The sequence below is a fragment of the Lynx canadensis genome, chromosome E1 (assembly GCF_007474595.2).
Source record: "Lynx canadensis isolate LIC74 chromosome E1, mLynCan4.pri.v2, whole genome shotgun sequence".
NCBI lineage: Eukaryota > Metazoa > Chordata > Mammalia > Carnivora > Felidae > Lynx > Lynx canadensis.
The window spans coordinates 45,998,916-46,022,836 of NC_044316.2; the positions used below are offsets into that span (position 1 = coordinate 45,998,916).

A 23,921-nucleotide genomic window follows, 5' to 3' on the forward strand; every position below is an offset into this window, starting at 1 on the left:
GTGACTCTACTTCTGCATACATTTCACAGAGCCAGGAGAATTCTAGATGGAGTAGAAGTGAATCACAAGCCTCTCTGGGTTGTAACATAGAGACTCAGAGACTGCTGGGGGCCCTTGTTACAATTCAGAGTCCCAGGTTTTATTCCTAGTAAGTCTGGAGTGGGGCCTAAGAACCAGCATTTAATATGATATTTAATACAAGACATTTCTTTTTTTTTTTAATTTTTTTTAATGTTTATTTTTGAGAGAGAGACAGAGTGTGAGTGGAGGATGGACAGAGAGAAGGGGAGACACAGAATTTGAAGCAGGCTCCCAGCTCTGAGCTGTCAGCACAGAGTCTGACATGGGGCTTGAACCCATGAACCACCAGTCTCTTCGTGCAAGAACTCATTGGGGGAACACAGGTCGGTCAAACCAACCAATCATATTTTGTTTCAAACTTGTCTAGGCACCTCCAATTTCTTTTACGTTGTCAAAAAAGAGGAAGTTCCCTAAATGACTCACCAGTATGGGGTCATCATGCCTCCTGTGTCCTCCTCCCTAATTTCTTCTGGAGCTGTTTCAAGAAACTGTTCTTTTAGGGCATTTTTTTCTTCTCTCGCATGTATGGCTCATTTGCCATTTTGAAGCTTGTGTCTCCAAACCAAAACGTGATGTGGAAAAAGAGTTTTCTCATGTTCCTTTTCTCTCTCTCAGTTCAAAGAGCTGCCCTGGATTGTGAATGGAGGAACAGTAAGTTTCATTTACTTCCTTCTCTCTTTTACCAAAACTCTTTTCACCGACATGTGGAGATGGTCAGCTTTCAGCACGACCATTCACGAATAAGTCTTTCTTTGCTTTTAGACGAACAACCAAAGTCAAGTCTTTTCTGTTACCTACAGTTTAAACGGAAATGATGGGAGGGAGGGAGTTGAAGGCTCTTTGCTGAGGTTCAGAGATTAAATGTTGAGATTGCTTTTACGCTGAAATGTTTCTTTCTTTCTCTGTTGTTATTGTTTTTTTTTTAATTTAGAAAATCAACACATAATCATTGTAAAATAATTCAAGCAACAAAGTAAAAATATATATTGGGAGGTGGTTTATCATCATGGAACTAGACCAGCCAGGCTTGTGGTCCTAACCCCGGTTTCTACCGTTTTCCAGCAGGCACGCTGGGTGTCTAATGTAACCACCTGACACTTAATCTCTTTCCTCTGTGATGTGAGGATAATAAAATCACCTACCTGGGAGGGTTCTTACGAGGACTCGGTGAGACAAGCCATGTCCCTTAGCACAGAACTTGGTATATGGTAAGCTGTCAGTAAATGCCAGCCCATGCTGCTGTGACTAGATGAAATATGAAAGTGCTGCTGTGCTCTCCAATTCTCCATTTCCAGAAGCAACCACTTATCAACAGTCATTCTCTATTCGGTACCATAGGAAACAAACTCTTCTGTGACGTGTCCTTTTTAATTTATTTTAAAGTTTATTTATTTACTTGAGAGAGAGAGAGAGAGAGAGAGAGCAGGGGAGAGGCAGAGAGAGAGGGAGAGAGAGAATCACAAAGCAGGCTCTCCACTGTCAGCGCGGAACCCCATGTGGGACTCAAACTCACGACCCTCAAGATCATGACCCGAGCTGAAATCGAGAGTCTTGATGCTTAACTGAACCACCCAGGGGCCCAGTCCTATTTTTAGATGACAATACATCACAGAAATCCTTGTAAGCAGTAGATGTAGACTCACCTCTCTTTTTTCAACGGCTGCTTGGCATTTCATAATGTGACTCAGCCATAGTTCATGTAACCACCCCCCTTACTGATTTATCCGTTTTTTTCTTTGTAATGTAAACAATGCTGCAAAGAAAATCCTCATACAAAACATCCTTTGTGGACACAGGAGAGGGGGAGAGCATCTCTGGAGGATAAAATCCTGGAGGTGAAATCGCGGGGTCAAAGGGCATGTACATTTGAATTGTTAAGTTGCCCTCTCAACACGCAGACCGGGTACCCAGTCACAGGGTGAGCGTGTCCCAGCCTTCTCCAACAGTGGACACAATCTGTTTTTAAATTTGTGCCAATCCGATGAGTAAAAAACAATATCTCAGTGCTGTTTTGACCTCATCACTTGTGAGCCAGAGCATCTTCTTCATGTTTATTGGTCATGAAAGCTCCAGAAGTTCTATGGAAAGGAAATTTAGGGACAGCCGTCTGGTTGGAAGGAGAGGAGAGGCTTTATCTTGAAGCTGAGCTTACAGAAGCTGAGAAAATGTCAGTTGTCCAGATCAAAAAGGGCAAGGGAGCTTGATGACATTTTTGAGGGGCCTAAACTCCTCCTTCACCCAAACTGTCCCGTGGCCCTAGCATTATTTAATGGCCTTTTGCCTTCATTCTTCTGGAAATTACCTATTCATATTATTTGTCCATTTATTTGTCTTTTTCTTATTCAGTTGCCATTGACATATCTATATATCTATCTCTATCTATCTATCTATATATATACATATATGAAAATATATAGACATGAAAAATCTTTGCTTTCATTTATATGTTAAGTATTTCCTTTTAGATTGTCACTTGTCTTAATTTTGCCATAGAAAAGCTTTAAGTTTTAGGGGAGTCAATTTTTCAGTCTTTTCTTTGTGGCTCCAATTTTTGTATCTTATTTGGAAGAGATTTTCTTCTCAGGTGATATAAAAACATTTTCTAATATTTCTTTAATTCTTTAATAATTTTATTCTTTTACATTAGATTTTCTGATGAGGGTTACTTTTTTCCTTGGCATTTTAAAATAATAAAATACAAATATACAAGCTATCAAAGACTACTAGCTAGTGTCAAAGGACTCATGAGGGGTTCCTGGCTGGTAGAGCATGTGACTCTTGATCTTGGGGTCATGAGTTTGAGCCCCGTGTTGAGCCCCATGTTGTGCCCCATATTGAATATAGAGCTTACTTAAAAACAAACAAACAAACAAACAAAAAACAAAACAAAAAAGGACTCAGGAGCTGGTATAGAGACGCTTCTCATGGCCAAAAAATGGGACAATAAAAATAATAATTGCAATGGATTGAAATACATCAAATATGTAAACTATGAATTCATAATGATTCTTTTTTTGAAAAAATTTTTAACATTTATTTATTATTGAGACACAGAGAGAGACAGAGCATGAGCATGGGAGGGACAGAGAGAGAGGGAGACACAGAATCCGAAGCAGGCTCCAGGCTCTGAGCTGTCAGCACAGAGCCCGACGCGGGGCTTGAACTCACAAACCATGAGATCATGGCCTGAGCCGAAGTTGGACGCTTAACTGACTGAGCCACCCAGGTGCCCCAAGTTCATAATGATTCTTAAACAAAAAAATAACAACAGTGAAAGAATAATATCCTGTTACAAGATGCTAGGAAACCAACTCATTATTTTCAGAACCAGTCAATAAAGGAAGAGAATCAAGCATTTATCCTGCTTTTTCAATGCAAACCGTATCTCCATATAACCATAGTTGATGGGGGCAAGTTTCTCTTTATAGAATTATTTCAGATAATAAATGGAAAAGGAATGATTTAGTATATCACCATTTTGCAACCTCTAATGAAATAATGCTTCCAAGTGATTATTGTCAAAGCCGACTAAGAAACAAAAAGAGAGATGACCAGACATTATGTGCCTCGTAATGGAAGTGCACACTACCCTCATGCATTCTTGCTAAATAAAAGCTAATCTGGGGGCACCTGGCTGGCTTAATAGGAAAAGCATGAGCCTCATGATCTTGAGGTCATGAGTTCAAGCCCACATTGGGTGTAAAGATTACTTAAATAAATAAAACTTAAAAGAAAAAAAAGCTAATCTGAATTTCATTAAATTCAGGGGACAAGGGACAGAGGACCAAGGTAAAGGATACCATGGGAATGTGATCAACAAAATCCAGACCATGGAAAACACTATCGAACAAAGAGCTTGCCATCTTCCACAAATAAGTTGCAGGGGAAAGAAAAAGATGGAAACATCTACAGATTTAAAAAGACATAAGAAATAGGGGCGCCTGGGTAGCTCAGTCGGTTAAGTGTCCAACTTCAGCTCAGGTCATGATCTCACAGTTTGTGGGTTTGAGCCCCGTGTCGGGCTCTGTGCTGACAGCTCAGAGCCTGGAACCTGTGTCAGAGTCTGTGTCTCCCCCTCACTCTCACTCTCACTCTCTCTCTCTCTCTCTCTCTCTCTCAAAAATAAATAGACATTAAAAAAAATTTTTTTTAATTAAAAAAAGGTGGGGAGGGACCTGGGTGGCTCAGTCTGTTAAGCGTCCAACTTCAGCTCAGGTCATGATCTCACAGTTTGTGAGTTTGAGCCCCTTGTCGGATTCTGTGCTGACGGCTCAGAGCCTGTGTCTCCCTCTCTCTCTCTGCCCCTCCCCTGCTCACTCTCCGTTTCTCTCTCTCGAAAATAAATAAACATTAAAAATTTTAAAATAAATAAATAAAAATAAGATGTAAGAAACATATCAACTAATTACAATGCACTGTTTTGGATCCTAAAAAAACAAAACACAAACACAAAAACAAAAACAAAAAAAAACCCACCAGGAGACAGGAAAATTTGAATACTAACTAGATGTTTGATACAACATTTCAAAAACAATGTTAATTTTTGGGTGTGATAATGGTATTTTTACAAAAAAGAATCTTTACCTTTTAGAGCTACAAACTATCACTGTCCTCCAGGCAAAGATCACCAAGGACACATGTGTAGTTGAACAAAGCTGGGTGTATTGACTCTTGGAAGTGACAGCAAGTGTGTCCCGTGGGAGCCACGGGATGTCTCAGCAAGAAGGTGTTAGAATCTTATGATAAGATTTGGACTTATGTTAGGTGATTTTGGAGGGAGATTCAAAGCAGCAGGCTTTCCTCTGGATTGGATGCTTTCAGGGAGTGAGGATAGTGATATGGTTGGCCATCTCAATAATTACGATCTAAAAGACAGGAAGAACGGAGCAAGGCAGAGTCAGGGCTGATGAAGATTCAGTAGTCACTCATATCAGCCAGTTCAGGGGGATGTTTGGCCATTTTTATGGTTTGGACGATGCTCACGTCTTTATCTGCGTTCGGAGATGATTGTGAAATTATCTTGTGTTTGTCTCAATCCAACATGGTCACAGGGTCTTTGTCTGGTATTGGCGTTCTTAGCGGTGGGTCACTTCCTAGCCAGGCCGGTTCTCACTTGTCAAGGGCTGTTTTTATTATTCTCAGTACTGAAATTTATGGAGGAAATAATATGTGGTCTTGGACTTGTTTTAAAATAATGGAAGGGGAGGTGCCTGGGTGGCTTGGTCGGTTAAGTGTCTGACTCTTGATTTCGGCTCAAGTCATGATCCTACGGTTGTGAGATCGAGCCCGGAGTTGGGCTCTGTGCTGGGCGTGGAGCCTGCTTATGATTCTCTCTCTGCCCTTCCCCCACTCACATGCCACTCCCCCCCCCGTCAAAAAACAAAACAATAAAAATAAAAATAAAAATAATAGAATGGGATGGGAGGCGGATGAAGCAGTTGTGACTACAAGTTGATACTTGTTGAAAATGGGTGGTAGGCCCCTGGGGGATCATTACATACTCTTCTCTACTGTTGTATTAAAATTTTTCTGAAATAATAATTCTTTTTTCCCGGGGCGCCTGGGTGGCTTACTTGGTTAAGCACCCGACTTTGGCTGAGGCCATGATCTCACAGTTCACGGGTTTGAGCCCCGCCTCGGGCTGTGTGCTGACAGCTCAGAGCCTGGAGCCTGCTTCAGTTTCTGTGTCTCCCTCTCTCTCTCTGCCCCTCCCCTGCTTTCCCTCTGTCTGTCTGTCTCTCTCTCTGTCTCACTCTCTCTGTGTCTCTCTCCCTCTCTCAAAAATGAATAAATATTTAAAAAAAATTTAAATAATTTTTTTTTTCAAAATAAGAAATTTAAAAGAAATAATGGTCCAAAAAGGTCACCAGACATAATGTTTGGTCAGAGAACCTAGAATTTTAATATTTATTTCAAAAAAAATTTTTTAATGTTTATTTATTTTTGAGAGAGAGAGAGTGAGAGTGAGAGAGAGAGAGAGAGAGAGAGAGACAGAGGGAGAGTGGAGGAGGGGCAGAGAGAGAGAGGGAGTCACAGAACCCCAAGCAGGGTCTGTGCTGTCAGCACAGGGGCTAGGTCTTACGAACCGTTAGATCATGACTTGAGCTGAAATCAAGAGTACAGACTCTTAACCGACTGAACCACCCAGGCGCCCCGGAATTTTAATATCTCTGAGTCAGCACAGCCAGTCTTAAGGGAGTGTCTTTTATCACACTGTATACCTGCAACTAATATCACACTGTGCATTAAGTAACTGGAATGAAATTTTTTTTAATTTATTTATTTCGAGAGAGGCAGAGATAGCGCGAGTGGGGGAGGGGCAGAGACAGAGAGGGAGACAGAGAACCCCAAGCAGGCTCCTCACTGTCAGCCTGGAGCCCAATGTGAGGCTCGAACTCACGAAACCGCGGGATCGTGACCTGAGCCGAAAACCAAGAGTCGGATGCTTAACCGACTGAGCCACCCAGGCGCCCCCTCACTAGGATTTAAATTTAAAAAAAGAAAGAAGGAAAAATTAGAGTGTCCACTTCAAGCTCTCACCAGCAGAAGAGCTAGCAAGCACGGAAGAGCTGGTCAAGGCCACCCATCCGTCACTGGAAGGAGCCTCTGTAGGTGCTGAGGTTTTCCTCACACACTGATCAGCCTGGCTGTGCCGACAAGAAAGTTCTCCAGGAACGAGCGTCTCTACCCCTTGACCCACAAAGTGTGGCCAGATTACCACTTAGTTATTAAGCGACATTAACAAAGACTTTTTTCTTGTGTTACTCTGTTTTCCAGAACTCCTTTCTCCAAGTTTGAACTCAAAAACAAATGCAGTCACGCGGGGTCAAAATGTGTCTTTAATTTGTTCCAGCCAGAACCCATCACTACAGATCACCTATCTTTTGTTTCGGCATGAGAAGCACCTGAGAACCCAGGAAGGCAAAGGTGAACCCATGATTTTTAACCTCAGCGTCTCAGAAGCCCATGATTTGGGTCCCTACAAATGCAAAGTCCAAGTTTCTAACTGTTCAGTTATCAAATACAGTCATGAGTTCAACTTCACCTTTGTTGGTAAGTAGAGACTCATCCCTGGGGGGGGCCCTGTGATTTGTGGGATTCTTTCCTGTCCTAGAATGGGCTCTCTGCTCTCCTGCGAATACTCACTCAAGGGCTTGGAAAGTATGTCACTGAGATCTTTATTCTTATTAATTCCATTTTGCTTGCTCTTCCGAAGACTTTTTTTTAATGATTAATAGACTTCTTTAAGCTATTATAATACATAGGGTCATCGTTGCCAGACTTAATATGAAATGTTAAATGGTCGATCCAATTTTCCTTCCTAGATAAGTTTTTTTTTCCTATTTCTGTCAGTTTTGAAAACATAATACCAGAATAAGGGGGACCCAATTCCTAACAGAGCTCCTAAGAGTGAGGTCTTGGGATTGGGATAGATATTTGCTGGTCTTGCATAGGGCCCAATGAATTAAGGCAGGATCTTTGGTGAGCCCTTTGTGGCTGAGATCATTGTACTGAAGCAAGTACTCCCATTTAGGTTGGGATTTTTTTTTTTTTTTTTTAACGTTTACTTATTTATTTTAAGAAGAGAAAGAGCGTGCATGCAAGGGTGCGAGTTGGGGAGGGACAAGGTGAGAGGGAGAGAATCCCAAGCAGGCTCCGCAATGTCAGCGCTGAGCCCAACGCAGGGCTCAATCTCCCAAACAGTGAGATCATGACCTGAGGTGAGATCAAGAGTCGGGAGCTTAGTGACTGAGCCACCCAGGCGCCCCAGGTTGGTGTCTTATGACCAACCGCTCAGTTTGCGCCTTCTGGGCTTCACAGATGTGCCTGTCGTATTCGGCTGGGTGGAAGATAGCAGGCAGGGTGGCCAACCGCCACGGCTGGTATTTGGGGAATGACATCGTGGCAATCCGGCATACCTCTTCCAAAAACTCATTGCTATTTCAAATAATGATAGCCTGATTGCCTTAGACAAAAAGCCTTATGTGAACAATTTGGGAAATTGTTGAGATCTTTTCTAGATGCTTTATTCTAGGATTCCCATCACGTAGGCAAAAACTACTTTTTCTCTGAAGGTGCAAGAAGACTTAGAATCAGTATTGGACCCTGCGGCAAAGGTCTTCAAAGCCCCAGGTCTTTTCCAATTTCTTCCCTTTGCAGTGACCACCCAGCAGGCATCCCACCAGCCAGCACTCTTCCTGCCCAACCACATCTTATTACTGCTATATTTTTCTCTCCCATATTCCCACCCAAGCCTCTCACAACCTAGCATTAATGGTCTCATTTATAAAGGTGACCTTGATAAAGGACTTCTGAGAGAGGGAGAGAGGGTTTCCAGGTAATATGTGGGCATGGAACCTGGAGGCTTCTAAACATAAGAGCTCTGACTCACTGATCGAATCTTTGAGTGATTCTCTAGGTCTGTGCTCTCTAGCATAGTAGCCACTAGCCACGTGTGGTTATTTACATTTACATCCAAATTAATTAAAACTAAATGAAGCAAAAAGCTCAATTCCTTAGTGTATTCAATAGCCACAGCCGGCCGGTGGCTGCCTTGTTAGTGCAGACAGAACGTTTCCATCATTACAGAAAGTTCTACTGAGCGCCATTGCTCTAGTGCAAGGGTTCTTAGCATTTTAGGTTATAGCTGTCTTAACGATCGAATGATAGTGATGGGTACTTTTCCTGAGACATATTCATGAGATTACAGATGCAAATCTCTGCATAAGGCTTTTAGGAGATCCAGGTTAAAACCAACCATTTTAGGAGTTTTGAACCCAAAATGAACAGAAGCCATACTGTAGAAGAAGAGTGAAGAAGGGGCAAATCCTTACAAACTTGGTCTTAGGATGTGGTACATGACGTGAGGGCAGGCCCTCCGCTGATAATAGTCCATCTAGGCCACCAGGCTGGACTGGGCCGCCTTGTACTGCAGAAAGAGCAACGGGGTGAGCGTCGGGGAACCTGTGCACCCCTGGCTTCCCGTGCAACTTTGCATATTCCCTTTAGATGCGCCTTTGCTATATCTCCAGCCCTCAATCATTAAAATGGGTTAAATGGTAAAATACCATTTAACATGGGTTTTAACTCTGGGTGGGAATCTCAGTCTTTTGTGGGCAGCATGGGGTGAGGAGAGTAGGCACTTACTTGGCAGAGAAAACATACGATTGTCCTTCAAATCACTGAGATTCAGTGTGAGAAAAGATGTCAAGACCCACTATTAGTGTGGGTTTCCTCCATTTGAATAATGGGGACCTACACTCCTGTAAGGAATAAGCCCAGTTTTAGATGGTTTATGAACTTGATGGCTGAAGCCTTAAATCAGCTGATTAAAAAAACCCCAAGTCTTCATTTCCTGAGCTTCTGTCCCACAGATATGTATAATTTCAGTTCCATTGGAAGAATGTCCTACCAGTGCTCTTCCCAAAGTTGCTCTCTGAGGCCACCATCACCAACCAGGTGCTGCCTTGTCAAGGATGTTGCTTCAGGGATTCTGCTCAAGGGAGGGGTGGAGCAAGGAGACTAAATCATTTTCCTTGATTTTACTTATACTTGGGTCCTTGTATTTCATTGTTTCTGTGCCAAACTGATATTGTTTAAAAAAAAAAAATCTGAGAGTTGGCCCTGGATCTGCTGGTTTACTAGCTGTGTGAGTTTCTTACCTCTCTGAATCACAGTTGGTTCATCTGCGGAATGGGCATGATATTATCCTCCTTGTAGTACTGTTGTTACAAAGTGAAATGAGGTAATGTGAATAGCAAGCCTGGTACATGATGGGTACTCAACAATTATCCTTCCTTTCCTATAATACTGCTTTATTACTGAATTATTAAATAAATAATATAGCTGGATTCTCCCACAAAATACCCACACCACAGGGTTTTCCCTGACAGTTAAGCAGACCCACACACTTCCTGTTGAAAAGTTCTCTTGAATCTATCAGAGTTACTTCCTGCTTGTGGGAGGAAGTAGAAGATAATCATTCAGCTGAATTCTATAAATAAAAATACAGTTAGAAAAGATTATATTTTTAGATTTCTTTGATAAAAAAAAAAAACAAGGTAGCCTCATAAAGACTGGGACTAAGAGCGCCTCTCAACTTCATACTTGGAACTAGATCTTTGACAGAATTACACTCGTTGTCAACAATAAACAGATGGAGAATTCTGCTGAAAGGCAAGTTTGTGCTTTGATTCCTCAAAGTAAGAGACACCCTCCACCCTCTGGTGTTCTCAGCACCCAGCTTGTGCCACATTGAGTGGAGCTAACCATATACCATCGGTCTTTCCCACTGGGCTGCAAGCTCCTTGGCTTCTCAAGAAGGGTGTCATTATCTTTGCGTCCACAGTCAGGAATAGAGGTTCAATCCATGCTGGTGGACTGAGTGGGTGAATCCATTCTGCTCATCCCTTTAACACATACTTTCATTTGCCTAGACCCAGTGATTACACCAGTGCTGAACGTTAACGTCATTAACATAGAAACAGACCGACATATAATACTGCATTGCATCTCACTCAACGGCTCTCTGCCCATCAATTATACTTTCTTTGAAAAAGATACTGCCATATCACCAGCCATTTCCAAGTACGTAAGGGAGCCCGCTGAATTCAACTTAACCAAGAAAAGCACTGGCGGAAGGGAAGAGTATAGGTGCAAAGCTGAAAACAAATTGCCTGACCATGCAAAATACAGTCAACCAGTCTTCATCAATCCCTCGACAGGTAAGGGCTACCTGAACTCTTTCGACAGGCTCTGGATTTGCTTCCACAAACTGCAGCCAGCCTCTCCCCTGCCCACGCACTTCCCACTTTGGCTGTATGCATCCAAAGGCCTTTCCTTTGGAAGGTTCCACACAAATTCTGGTGGGGTTTCTTTCTGCCATTCAAAAGAAGACGAAAAGCCTAGAAGCTAGGTCAGGAAGAAACCTTGCAGTGAGATTTCCTGACTTGACCCTGCTTCCTGCCTTGATCTCCCACTGCCCAGGTTCTAAGCTAGCACATTAGAATTTGCATCTTTCTTGGGCTTGGAGCCCAGCCCGGTCTTGATTTTCTTCTGCTTTTTCATTGACTTCTAATGCCTGTGCCCTCCCGTTTGGCTGTTTCTTGCCCACTACTAATGCTTGGTGAGTCTAGACTTCTGGGGGACCACCCTTGTGGTGAGAAGGGCCCCTGTCCCAGTCCTGTGTTTTGGAAGGCACTGCTTTGGTGCTTCTTGGCCATGTATCTTCCCACAGGCCGAGGGGCCCAGGGAAACATGAGAATGTGCCCACCTGGACCCTGTATCTCCACTTTCCTAAACCATATTCTGGGTACCTGCACCTGAATTCCCTACCCAGTCACATCAGAACCCTCCTTCCAGGGCCTACACAAGTCTTGTTCCCAGCTCATCCTCCCAAGATTGTACCAGGGTAAGGATGGGAGCATCCCTAGACTCAAGTGTAGGGGGCTTCTTGTGGGGGGTGTGGACAGCATTTGGACATGCAGGCTAGAGGATCCATGTGCAGGCGAGGCCCCTTGGGGTGCACATCAGAGCCCGAGTGGAAAGCTGGGCTGGGCCTGGGGCTAGGGCTGACTCTCTTCATGCCGCCATATTCTGGCACAGAAGTCTGAGGAGTCTGAGAATTCTAGATTCAAACCTGGCTTTCCAGGTCCTTATGAAGTGACACTTGTCAAGGTAGGAGGAGGGTAGAACAAAAATGAGGTTAGCTAAGGCAGTAGGCACACTTGGGCATTGAACACTTCACCTAGCCTCATCCGCAGAAGAACAGAGCCCACACCCTGCTCTTTGGTAAGTTCTAACAGATGAGGCAGCCTGTTGGACTCAGGCTCCAGAGTCCTGCTTTTGCCTACAAACCACAGCCCTTCCATTTACTAGCTGTGTGACTGTAGGAAAGTCCTCTATCCTCTCTGAGCCTTACTCATTTGTAAAATGGGAGTGATATCAATGAGATAAATAAGGCAATGTACGCAAAGTGCTTTAACACAGCATCTGGCGTGTAGTTAATAACGAATGGTAGCTGTTTAGGTGACATAAATCATGCCAACATGACTAAGGGCTTTGCCCAATAAGTGGCCAGGCTGTTCTGAGCCTTATGACTAACAGTGTTGCCAGGAATCTGGTTCAAGGCTGTGCTGTTTTTCTCTTCCTTTGTGCGACCCCTTGTGGAAGATGTATTTGGTTGTGACTTTAAGAACTTCACTGACTAACAAGTTACCTCTCGAGAGTTGCAGGTGTCCATAGTGGTCTGAGGCAATTAAATTAGTTAATTTAGGAGACGGTTGTAAACTGCCCTTTCCAGAACACTCTACAGTTCAATGTCATTGGAAAAGAAAGCTGTGCGGTAACCAATGAACCGCTATCGTCTTCCAGGTGGAGGCAGCTGTCCTTTCTGTCTGCAGCTACTGCTTCTGGGATTATTGCTGGTGCTAATGGTAATAATCCCAATTCTGACATTTTGGATACTACCAAAGTACAGAGCAGGTAAGTTCTTTGGCAGCTTTTCACGGTTTTCCGTGGGCGTTGGATACAGAGAACAGGAGAGAAGGTGAAGAGGAAGGGAAAGGAAAATTAAAAATGGGATACGACGAAGGGGGCGCCTGCGTGGCTCAGTGGGTTGAGCATCCAACTTCGGCTCAGGTCAGGATCTCGCAGCTGGTGAGTTCAAGCCCCGCACTGGGCTCGCTGCTGTCAGCTGAGAGCCCGTCTCTGATCCTCTGTCCCCCTCTCTCTGCCCCTCCCTCCCTCCCTCCCTCCCTCCCTCCCTCTCTCTCTCTCTCTCTCTCAAAAATGAATAAGCATTAGGGGCGCCTGGGTGGCGCAGTCGGTTAAGCGTCCGACTTCAGCCAGGTCACGATCTCGCGGTCCGGGAGTTCGAGCCCCGCGTCGGGCTCTGGGCTGACGGCTCAGAGCCTGGAGCCCGTTTCCGATTCTGTGTCTCCCTCTCTCTCTGCCCCTCCCCCGTTCATGCTCTGTCTCTCTCTGTCCCAAAAATAAATAAACGTTGAAAAAAAAAATTTAAAAAAAAAAATGAATAAGCATTAAAAAAAATAAAAGCAAATTGTAAAATACACATAAAAAACCAATAAACATTACCATCTTAACCACTGTTCAGTATACAGTTCAGTATAAGGACACTGCCACTGCTCCACAACCATCACCACCATCCGTGCACGAAACTTTTCTCATCTTGCAACACTGAAATCCTGTCCCCATTAAACCCTCCCCATTCAGCTCCCCCGACCCCAGCCCCTGACAACCAGCATTCTCCTTTCTTCCTCCATGAATTGACTACTCTGGGGACCTCATCTAAGGGAATCCTAGGGTATCTCTCCTTTGGTAACAGGCTTATTTCACTCAGCGTAATGTCCTCAAGATTCATCCATGTTGGGCATGTCAGAAATTTCCTTCATTTCTAAAGCTGAAGAATATTCCATCACAGATACATACGTAGATACAAATACATATATCCGCTAAATTTATCCATTCGTCTGTCAGTGGGGCCTTGGGTTGCTTCCGCCTTTGGGCTATTGTGAGTAATGCTGCTGTAAACATGGGCACACAAATCTTAATAATTTTTTAACAAAAGGCCCCGCATGTTCGCATTGCACTGGGCCCTGCAAATGAGGTGGTGGGTCCCGACCGCCAGCTCCGCAAAGGCAAGAGCTTTGCCTTGTAATTGTCCACCTCCTTGCTGGCCCTGCCCCTCGGAGGAAGCTCCGTAATTGAAGATGAACTCGAGCAACATGCCTCTGCCTCACCTCAGGTGCTGCATCAAGCCCCAGGCACTGCTTTTCGCCAGTCACCTCTCGGGACCACCTCTACTTAAGATTTTGAAATTTGGCCTTTTCACTTGGCCCACAAGTATGGAGGAATATCAAGATTTGCACAAAAAACCAGGATGTCTCTGTACCAGTGAGCCAAGGGGCGTTGGGCAGGCTCCTTCACTTGCTGGAGCCTCAGTGTTCTGACCTGTAGAGTGGGGAGATACTGTCACAGCTAGGGAGAGACCTAAGTGATGCATGTCAGCCACCTATGCCTCCCCCTGTGCCTCCTCTAGAGAGTTTTAAGTCAGAGAAGTCAGGGACTCAGTTGACACAAAACTTGAAACTAGATGTCAAAATGTATACATCTTATACCTTTTTACAACCTGTCTTCCCTTCTTACAAAAAGCCCAGGGTCTTGCAAAAGTGGAATTAGCATTCTTGATTACTGGCCAGGATTCAATAGAACTCGGCTGGGTTATTTACTGTCTCTTGCAGATATTACAAAGCTTTTTACAGACTGTTCTTTTTCAGCAAAGGAAAGAAAATGTGTCTCTGGCCAACCCAAATGCAATCTGCGTAATCTGATGGGCAAAGGATGTTCCTTGCAGACCCAGGGAAATAAATCAGAAGGGCTTCTGGCTTGGAGAAGCGGGTGATATGGATTCCTCGCTGAGCCCATGGTTTTCCTTCAATGGATGACAGTGTAGGCCATTGGAGCAGGGTCATTCTTTGTTTCGGAACTTTGGGGGATTCGGCTCCTTGGCAGAGGAAATGAGAAAAATGTGGCTGAATTGGTTTAATGTGTCTGTACCAATTTATGTAGGAAAAGCTATGAGAGATCAGGCACCCAGAGACTATGGAAATACACCCATGGAAATTGGAATATACGCAAATGTCTGTGAAACTCAAGCAGGTAAGAGAACTTTGTTGGGTATTTTGATTGGTTTGGTTGGTTGGTTTCAGGTTTCGTCTTTTAAAAATTTTTTTAAGGTTGTACAGACACACGGGTACAAAAAAAAAAAAAATGAAGAAAAGTTATAGAATACAAGGGCTCCCTCCGACCCATGACGTCCAGTTCCACCCTGCCGGTTTAACCATCGGTTTTTAAAATCCTTCCACAGATACTCTATGCATCTGGTAGCAGGTCATAGCCATGCCATCCTACGCCTTGATTTTTTTCACTTCACAACGTATCGTGGAGATATTTTAATGTCAATTCGGAATGATTCGCAGGGTGTTCCAGAGCCTCTTATGACCCCCTCTTAATGCAGGCATCATATGCTGCTTTACGGTAAATAGACCCAGGGCAGGGCCTTGGTAACGATGAGAATAAACCCGGCCAACTGACTGAGGGCCGGCCTTGTCCCCAGGCATGGCGCTAAGCAAATTACCTGCTCTGTACTATGCAAACACCACTGACTCCCAATTTATCTCGTTCCCATAGACTCTGTGCCAGGCTTGGAACCAAGGCAGTGTGTTCGCACAGCCCAAGATGGTGAGTGCTCTCTGGGAAAAGTCCAGAGGCTGCACACCATTTCGAGGGCAGCTGGCTAAACCCTGCCCTCGAAATGGTGATCAGAGATTCGGATGACAGGCCTAGTAACTCTGTTCCCTGTCTTTTGCCCAGGAACTGGACACTCCCAGGAGATACATTATGCTACCCCCATGTTCCAGGAGGTGGCACCCGGAGGTCGTGGTGAGCCACAGTTTGGGATAAGAGATGCTAACAAAATGAGACCGCGGTCCCTGTGAGGCCACCATACTCTGGGGCTTTAGAAGCCCAAGGACGGGGTAGATGGGGGCAACGTGCACACCCAGGGTACCAGTAGCAACCAATACCACAGGTCCTAACAAATGACATCGGGAGACGGGTGGGTAGGGAAGAGGGAAGGATGTGACATAGTGACGTATAAAAAACTCAGAGAGGAGGATACCGGGGTACTCCTAAACCATTTTAAAGAATAAATTGTTTGTATACAGTCCAAGAAAAAAACCCAGTTAATTCTTGGTTCTGTCAATCCACCCAGCTACTAAAATGAGATTTTTTTTTTTTTGAGGGGTGGTGGTGGTTGGTTTTGAGAGACTCTATGGATATATACATTAGTTTTACTGAATTATTTTCTCTTTTATATTTCAGAAGCCTGTAATGATTGTAAAACTGGGTCTATCTATTCTGAGCTCATCAGAAGATGACATTTAAAGCTCCAAGCTACGTCTCAGAGTAAGATGCTTTTTATGAAGCTGATTTACATGAAGAAAAAGCAAATTTGACTGATACTTAAAAATATCTCACTGGTTACCTAAAATAAATTACTATTTTTCATGATCAAACACTATTCCTTTGGCCTATTTGGGTACATCCAATCCTGTCATCAGATAATAGTTTTGTCAGGTGGGATCCTGACTGGTGACAGGTTTTAAATGCTTTTGCTATTTTTAGGCATGGACCATTCTCTCCCCATTGCCACATCGTTAAAAAAAGAGTACTTGCAGGGCGCCTTGGGTGGCTCAGTTGGTTAAGCATCGGACTCTTGATTTCAGCTCATGATCTCACGGTCGTGAGATCCGAGTCTCCCCCGGGGCTCCACTCGGCATGGAGCCTGATTAAGATTCTCTCTGTGTCCCTCCCATGCTTTCTCTCTCTCTAAAAAAAAAAAAAAAGAGTAATTGTCAGACCACTGCTTTTCGTGTCTAAATTCTAAAACAAAAATTGGTGCCTTTGAAAATGTGTCTGAAGAGAACAGTCCCTATAGTTACACACCAAGTACACATTTATTACCCATTGCTGTTTTAGTTTGCTCTCAGATTTTGGAAGGCTGCAAAAACATTTATATTGATTTTCAGGGACTTCCTCAGTCCTCAAGACTTAGCTAATATCAAAGGCGTGCCTTTATGTGCTGCATTTCCCAGCAGCATTCTGTAGAGAGAACAGTGTTGTGTGGGAGAAAGGAGAATGGATTACTTTGACTGTTTTAACAAATTACCACAAACTGGTGGCTTAAAACAACAGAAATTTATTTTCATAGTTCTGGAGACCAGAAATCCAAAATCAAGATGTCGGCAGGGCTGGGCTCCCTCTGAAGACCCTAAGGGAGAACCCTGCTCGTCTGCTTCACTTTCCCGTGGTTCCTGGTGTTCCCTGGCTTGTGGCAACATCTCTCTAGTCTCTGCCTCTGTCTTCACATGGCCTTCTCGTCCTTTGCCTTTCTTTTATAAGGACACTGGCCATTGGATCTCGGAACCCCCTGGATAATCTGGGATGGCCTCATCTCAAGATCCTCAATTATAGCTGCATAGACCCTTTTTTTCAAATTAGGTGACATTCACAGGTTTCAGGAGTTAGGACACGGACTTAATCTTTTTGGGGAGCCACCCATTCAGACCCCTACAGGGGACAAAATGGTTTCTAGTTTAAGCCTCTCATCCTAGGAGGTATTAGTAACATCCGATAAAAGCCAAAAGACATTTGTAGACAACCAAAACAACATGGCCAAAATTTTTCTGCTCTGCTCTTCTTCTGGGTGTTGCCTGAACCTCTGTCTTAATCGCTCCCAACAGTGGACCTCTGACTAGAAAAAGCACAGCTACCAGTTATTAGACACTAACTGTATAACATTCTGTAAGGCCGATATTATGAACTTGCTTTTACAGGTAAGGAAACTTAGACTCAGATGCGGTAAGTAATTTTACAAGGTCACCCACAGCTTAGTGGTGGTTGAATTGGGAGTTCAGTCCTAGCAAAGATCAGCAGAAGCACTGGCCATGGAAATGCCTCTTAGGGTGGGAAGGGATACTGTGCACACAGGTCCAGACTAGAGGATTGTGTTGTCATAAGGCAGCATTCATGAGCATAATTTCTGCCCTTTCTCTGTTGATATTTGTATTTGGGGGAAATCAGTATGTCACAGAGGCTAAGAGAGTAAGGAGTCAAACAGACTGAGCTGAATTCAGGCTCAGTCATGTTTTAACTGTGTGACTCTGGATAAGTTATGGGCTTCAGTTTTTTTTTCATCTGGGGGGTAAGAGCAAAGTGGGGAGCGGGGGAGACAAATAAATACCTGCATCGTGGAGCCAATGTGAGAATTAGCTCAGGTAATGAATGTAAAGGGCTTGGAACAGGGTCAGGCATATAATAAGAATTTTTAAAAGGCTACCTCTTTGTGGTATGATGCTTACTCTTGAGTCATACCAGTTGGCTGCTCCCCTTAGAAATCTTGAAGTCTTTGTGGTCATAAACTTGGCAACTCAGTCACCATTGGCCTCTTCTGTCTTGGGCTCCCTCCTAAAGCAGAGCCTGAGACAAGGACTTGGGTGCAGGTAGCCTATATGTCAGGTGACCCCAGGCGCTGGGAGTGAGAGAGCAGGTACAGTGAAACATTTCAGAGGAGGGAAAGTCAACTCAGGGCGGGGAGGGGCCAGCAAGCTGGAAACCTTACTGGGAATTGGATTTGATCCAATTAAGACCTTCTGAAGTTTTGAAGTCCAGAATGCCTCTGGGTTTCACAGCATGCCCTGAATCGACAGCCTCTCATTTTCTCCTTGCAAAGCTTTTAAAGCACTTAGTAGAAGCCAACCAAGTCCACAATCCATATAATTACGATTGCCCTGTGCCTTTCAAGTGCTAAAACCATGGAAGAGCCTAGTGCTTCACTTTCTACCTCCGTCCCCTTTCCCACTGCAGGGAAGGTCTTAGTAATTGTAAAGTAATTGGGAGGCTATGGCGTGCAAGTGTTATCACCACCCCCTTCCAACATCACATGTTGCCATCGATCCAAGGAGTAATTCCGCTTCCCAGCACTGCTTTCTAGGGCCTTCTGATACCCTGTCTTTTCCTGGGCTAGCCCTGAAAGCAGAGCCTGAGATAAAGCCTTCTGTGCAAATAATTTATCTGGGAGGTGACGCAAGCATCAGGTACTGGAGGAAAAGCCAGTACCAGGGTGTACTGTTGAGTTGGGCAACTGGGGCTTGATCTCACTGGAACCTTCTGAGCAATGAGAAGATGTTTCTTAGAACTGTCTGCCTAAGGACTGATAGTAAGAAGCGGTTACCCATTGACTTCCATCCCTGATTGGCTGAGGGTTGTCCCCGGAGGGGATGCCTCCCCGACTTCTAGGCTGTGCATGTGGACATTCCAAGTGGGTTTCCATGGGCGTCTCACGCAGGGCACTGCAAAGCACCAGGGCAGAAAATGAGTGATATGTGTTGCATGCTTGAAGTGAGAAGCTGTCAACACAAAGTGAACGAAGTCCCAGATGCAGCTGGAATCAGAGGTGAGGCCCCGAGGATGTGACACAAGATACAGAGGTGGTGGCTACGCCATCTCGCCAAAGTTCCTTTGTGAAAACAATAACTGCCATGTGTTGAGCATACCAGTGTCCAGCTGCTATTAAGTGCTTTGTGTGCTTATATGCTTCCATAGTCCTCCCGATTCCCTCCCCATCCAGCTGCGACTTCCTGTGGCTTCCCACTCCACCCCCCCCCCCCCCCCCCCCCCCGCTGCTCCCCACACACGTTCTGGCTTTCGGATTGAATTGTTCAGGAAGGGAAGAAGAGGAAAAGGAAAAGGAAAAGACCTACTGAGCTTTCATTTCAATAGCTACTTTGTTTTCAGGTCTATTCCAGCTTCACTTTGGTTCTTTTTCCATACTGTCTTTAGTTCTGCCTGTTTTTGCATTGAATACAAATGGAATCATGGAGCAGTTATTCTTGTGTCTGGTTTTTTTCTGCCCAACATCGTATTTGTGAGATTTGTGAGGTGCAGCATGCAGCTTTATTTTTTTTTAATTTTTTTTATTTTTTTTAAATTTTTTTTTAACGTTTATTTATTTTTGAGACAGAGAGAGACAGAGCATGAACGGGGGAGGGTCAGAGAGAGGGAGACACAGAATCTGAAACAGGCTCCAGGCCCTGAGCTGTCAGCACAGAGCCCGACGCGGGGCTCGAACTCGCAGACCGCGAGATCATGACCTGAGCTGAAGTCGGCTGCTCAACCGACTGAGCCACCCAGGCGCCCCCAGCATGCAGCTTTAATTGTGTATTTCACTACTAAATAGTATTCCATTATTTGAATATACTGTAACTTACCTATTCTGCAGCTGACAAACATTTGGGCTGTTGTCAACCTGGGGCTATTACAAATAATGAAGCTGTGACTGCTCTTAGGCAACAACATGTCTGCTGCTTCCATGTGCGTGCAACTATGTTGAATATGTATAGGAATACAATGACTGGGTCATGGGATTCATCCCCATGTTTATCCCCAATGTAAGGAGATGATGCCATTATATTTTCCAAAGTGGTTCCATCACCTTTCTATCACCTTTCCATTCCCTTGAATGGTAGACGATGTCATTTTATTTATTTATTTATTTAGAGAGCATGAGCAGGGGAGAGGGGCTGAGGGAGAGAGAGAACCTCTAGCAGGCATCATGCTCAGCACGAGTCCGATGTGGGTCGTTATTTATTTATTTATTTATTTTTTTTTTTTTTTTTAAATTTTTTTTTTTTCAACGTTTATTTATTTTTGGGACAGAGAGAGACAGAGCATGAACGGGCGAGGGGCAGAGAGAGAGGGGGACACAGAATCGGAAACAGGCTCCAGGCTCTGAGCCATCAGCCCAGAGCCCGACGCGGGGCTCGAACTCACGGACCGCGAGATCGTGACCTGGCTGAAGTCGGACGCTTAACCGACTGCGCCACCCAGGCGCCCCAGTTATTTATTTTTTTAATTAATGTACTTACTTATTTAGAGAGCATGAGTGGGAGAGAGGGGCAGAGGGAGAGGGAGAACCTCAAAGAGGCATCATGCTCAGCATGAGCCTGATGTGGGTCGATCCCATGACCCTGGGGTCATGACCTACACAGAAACCAAGAGTCAGATGCTCAGTTGACTGAGCCACCCAGGTGCCCCGCACGGTCATTTTAATTGAACCATTCTTGTGGCCATCTAGTAATATCTTTTTGTGATTTTAACTTGCGTTTCCCTGAGACTAATAAGGTTGAACGCACTTTCCCATATTTATAGGTCATTTGGATTTCTTTTTTTAATGAAATCCCTGTTTGAGGCCCTTACTTAGCCTGTTTTTCTGAAGGGTTTTGACTTTCATATTTTGGTCTACATCCACCCAGATGTGTGTGGTGTGGACATCATAGTTCATCCCTCCCGTGCACGAACATAGCCAACTCTAGCACCATCCACTGAAAAGCTGTCCTTTGCCCACCAAACTGCTGTATCATCTCTGTCACACAATCAAATGTCCATGTACAATGTGTTTCCTTCTGCGTTTCAGATCGTTTCATTGTTCTACTTATCTCTCCTGCGTTAGTACCATATACTCTTTTTTTAAGTTTATTTATTGTGAGAGAGAGAGATACTGAGTGATTGTGGGAGGGGCAGAGAGAGAGAGAATCCCAAGCAGGCTCTGCACTGACAGGGCAGAGCCCGATGCAGGGCTCGAAATCACGAACCATGAGATCGTGACCTGAGCTGAAACCGAGAGTCAGACGCTTAACCGACTGAGCCGCTCAGGTGCCCTGCCACCATACTCTTCTAAATAAGTTTTGATAACTGGAAAAGCAAATTTTCCCATCTTGTTCTTTTTAAGAATGTCTTAGCTATTCTTGACCTTTTGCATTTCCCATTAAATCTTAGAGTCAGCTTGTTATTTTCTTAAAGAAAACAAAAACAAAAACAAAAACAAACCCTGAACATTAGAGGGATTTTGATTGATACTGGATTGAATTTATAGATCCATTTGGGGAGCATTAACATTGTTATAATAATGAGTCTCGCACATTACAAGCATCTCACTGCTTTTGTCTTCTTGGATTCTCTTAACATTTTATCATTTCCTGCATACCCATCTTACACATCTTTTGTTCCAGATCTTATTTATTCCTAGGTACTTGATATGTTGATGCTATAAGTTGTATTTTATTTCATGCTGTTGATATACAGAACACAGTTTTTTTTTTTGTTTGATTTTGTATCCTTTAGCAACCCTGCTAAACTCTCTTCAACTTAAATAACTTAACTGTAGATGTTCTTACAATCTGGAGACCGGAGAGCTACTGCTGCCGTTACCCTGGTTGCCTCCTGCTACAACAGCCTCAGGCCCAGAAACTGGAGGCTCGACATGGGATGTGGAGTTCTGCCACCGCAGACATTTGCTTCTCAGCGACAACCACCACCTTCCCTTCTACTTTCCAGACCCCACGCACGCGTGTCTAAATGGAAGACATTCACAACCACACACACCCTGGCAGTAAGGGAATTGTAATTTTTTAGGTTTCTGATGCCACCAAATAGGAGGGTCATGATGACACTTAAGAGAGCCAAAGAATCTACCACATTAGCCAAAATATCAATCAAGACTGAGGGTACAATGAAGGCATTTTAAGACAAAGACTGAGAAGGAGGTTTTCCAATCATGTTCTCAGTGAAAGAAGTACGCCGTATACTTGAAGAAGAAACCTGAACACAGATAAAGGGTGTAAGATTCAAGAAGATTCATAGAGTAAACATAAATGACAGAGGGCAGGGGGGCAGAAAGAGAGGTGTGCATAAGGTTTGCAAACATTATAAGGCTACTAGATGGGGGGCTTAAAGTCACCAACCATGAGATCATGACCTGAGCCAAAATCAAGAGTTGGACGCTCAACTGACTAAGCCACCCAAGTGTCCCTAAGTGATGTGGGTCTTGACCACCTCTCTGACCTCTTCTACCCATCTCCCCTATGCTCATCTATTCCGGCTCCCCTGGCCTGTTTTCTGCTCCTTGATCATTCCACACCTTTTCCCTCCTAAGGGCCTTGGCTCTTGCTAGTCCCACCGCCCCAGATCTTCACACACCCGGCCCCTTTGTATCATTCAGCCTCAATTTGAAGGTCAGGTTCTCAGAGCTTCCCTGACAACCTATGCAAAACACACTACCCAGCCACGATTTGGCACATCATCCTGTTCTATTACCTACAACACTATCACTATCTGAAATTACCTGAAATTGTCCATGTGCCTCCTGCTTAGCATCTGTCCCCACCTGCCCACCCCTGGAAGGGACTTGTCTGTGTTGTTCACCACTACATCCTTAACACTTACAGTCCCTGGGACTCAGGTGCTCAGAAAGCCTTTTTGAATGAACAAGATGAATAAATAGAGAACACATACAATAACAGGCCGGTCTTCAGGAGAAGCACAATTATCTGAGAGAAATTTCTCCCATGCTTCCTTACAGGACGATGTGGTATAACAGCAAACAAATGCCTTCAAAAACACTCTTATGGCTAAATCAACAATGAGTTCACAGGACTATTTCTTAGTAACATCTTTCAATAGATATTGGTGTGATGTAATACGTGAGAAGGGTATTTGGTAAAAACAAATGTATTAAAAATAATTGGATTGGAGGGAAAATACATCAAAACAATACCATGCAGGTGTGCAGCTCTCGGACGGATTTAATGGGAACTGCTGCTGGAGTGAGCATCAGAAATCACCTGTAGGTTTTAAAAATATACTTGCGTGGGCCCAATGGTCAGAGATTGTTATCAGAAAGAATAGGGCTCAAATATATTCAGATTTTTAAAAGCTCCACAGGGGATTCTGATGTAGAACTCCAGCTGGACATCTGTGATCTGGAAAAACCTCCATAAATATTACTTACCTCACCTGCAGTGTAAACATTCTATGTTGCCAATTAGTGCAGATGCCTTAGCAGTCAAATCAGGAATACAATCGCCTGTGAAGGCTGAGGCCCCTAAAAGGAAAAGGTACCTAAATAAAGGGACCTGTCAGTACAATGGAGAGCTTTAGAAAAATGTTTTAAAACTTAAAAAATTCTTAGTTATATTAAAACTAAGTATTGAACCCCAAAATGCAAAAATGAAATTTAAACTTTTAAGTAGACGTACAGGGGTCATATTGGTATTGCAATTCTGAGACTGATGTAATTAAGGTAAAATAAAACAAATGAGCAGTTGTGAGATGTGGCTTTCTAATTTTATCATTACCCTCAATAGTCCTGAGAACTGGGATTTTGGAATGGGAATACAAATGTCTGATAAAAGAGATTAAGT

General features: G+C 43.9%; 1 protein-coding gene across 6 annotated transcripts; it reads left to right on the plus strand.

The window, feature by feature from the left end:
- The first annotated feature begins 504 nt into the window (after positions 1-504).
- Positions 505-23,828, plus strand: MILR1 (mast cell immunoglobulin like receptor 1). Of its 6 annotated transcripts, none has more exons than XM_030296231.1 (9): positions 505-732; positions 6,859-7,134; positions 10,518-10,805; positions 12,454-12,564; positions 14,671-14,760; positions 15,292-15,342; positions 15,475-15,543; positions 15,985-16,068; positions 21,887-23,828. In XM_030296231.1, exons 1-8 carry the CDS (start codon positions 603-605, stop codon positions 16,038-16,040), a joined length of 1,071 nt encoding a protein of 356 aa, XP_030152091.1. In that variant the 5' UTR covers positions 505-602; the 3' UTR covers positions 16,041-16,068; positions 21,887-23,828. The 6 variants fall into 6 exon arrangements, with proteins under 6 accessions (XP_030152091.1, XP_030152093.1, XP_030152092.1 ...); XM_030296233.1 differs by lacking the exon at positions 21,887-23,828 and adding an exon at positions 19,010-19,684; XM_030296232.1 differs by lacking the exon at positions 21,887-23,828 and adding an exon at positions 16,874-18,999.
- The last annotated feature ends 93 nt before the right edge of the window (positions 23,829-23,921 follow it).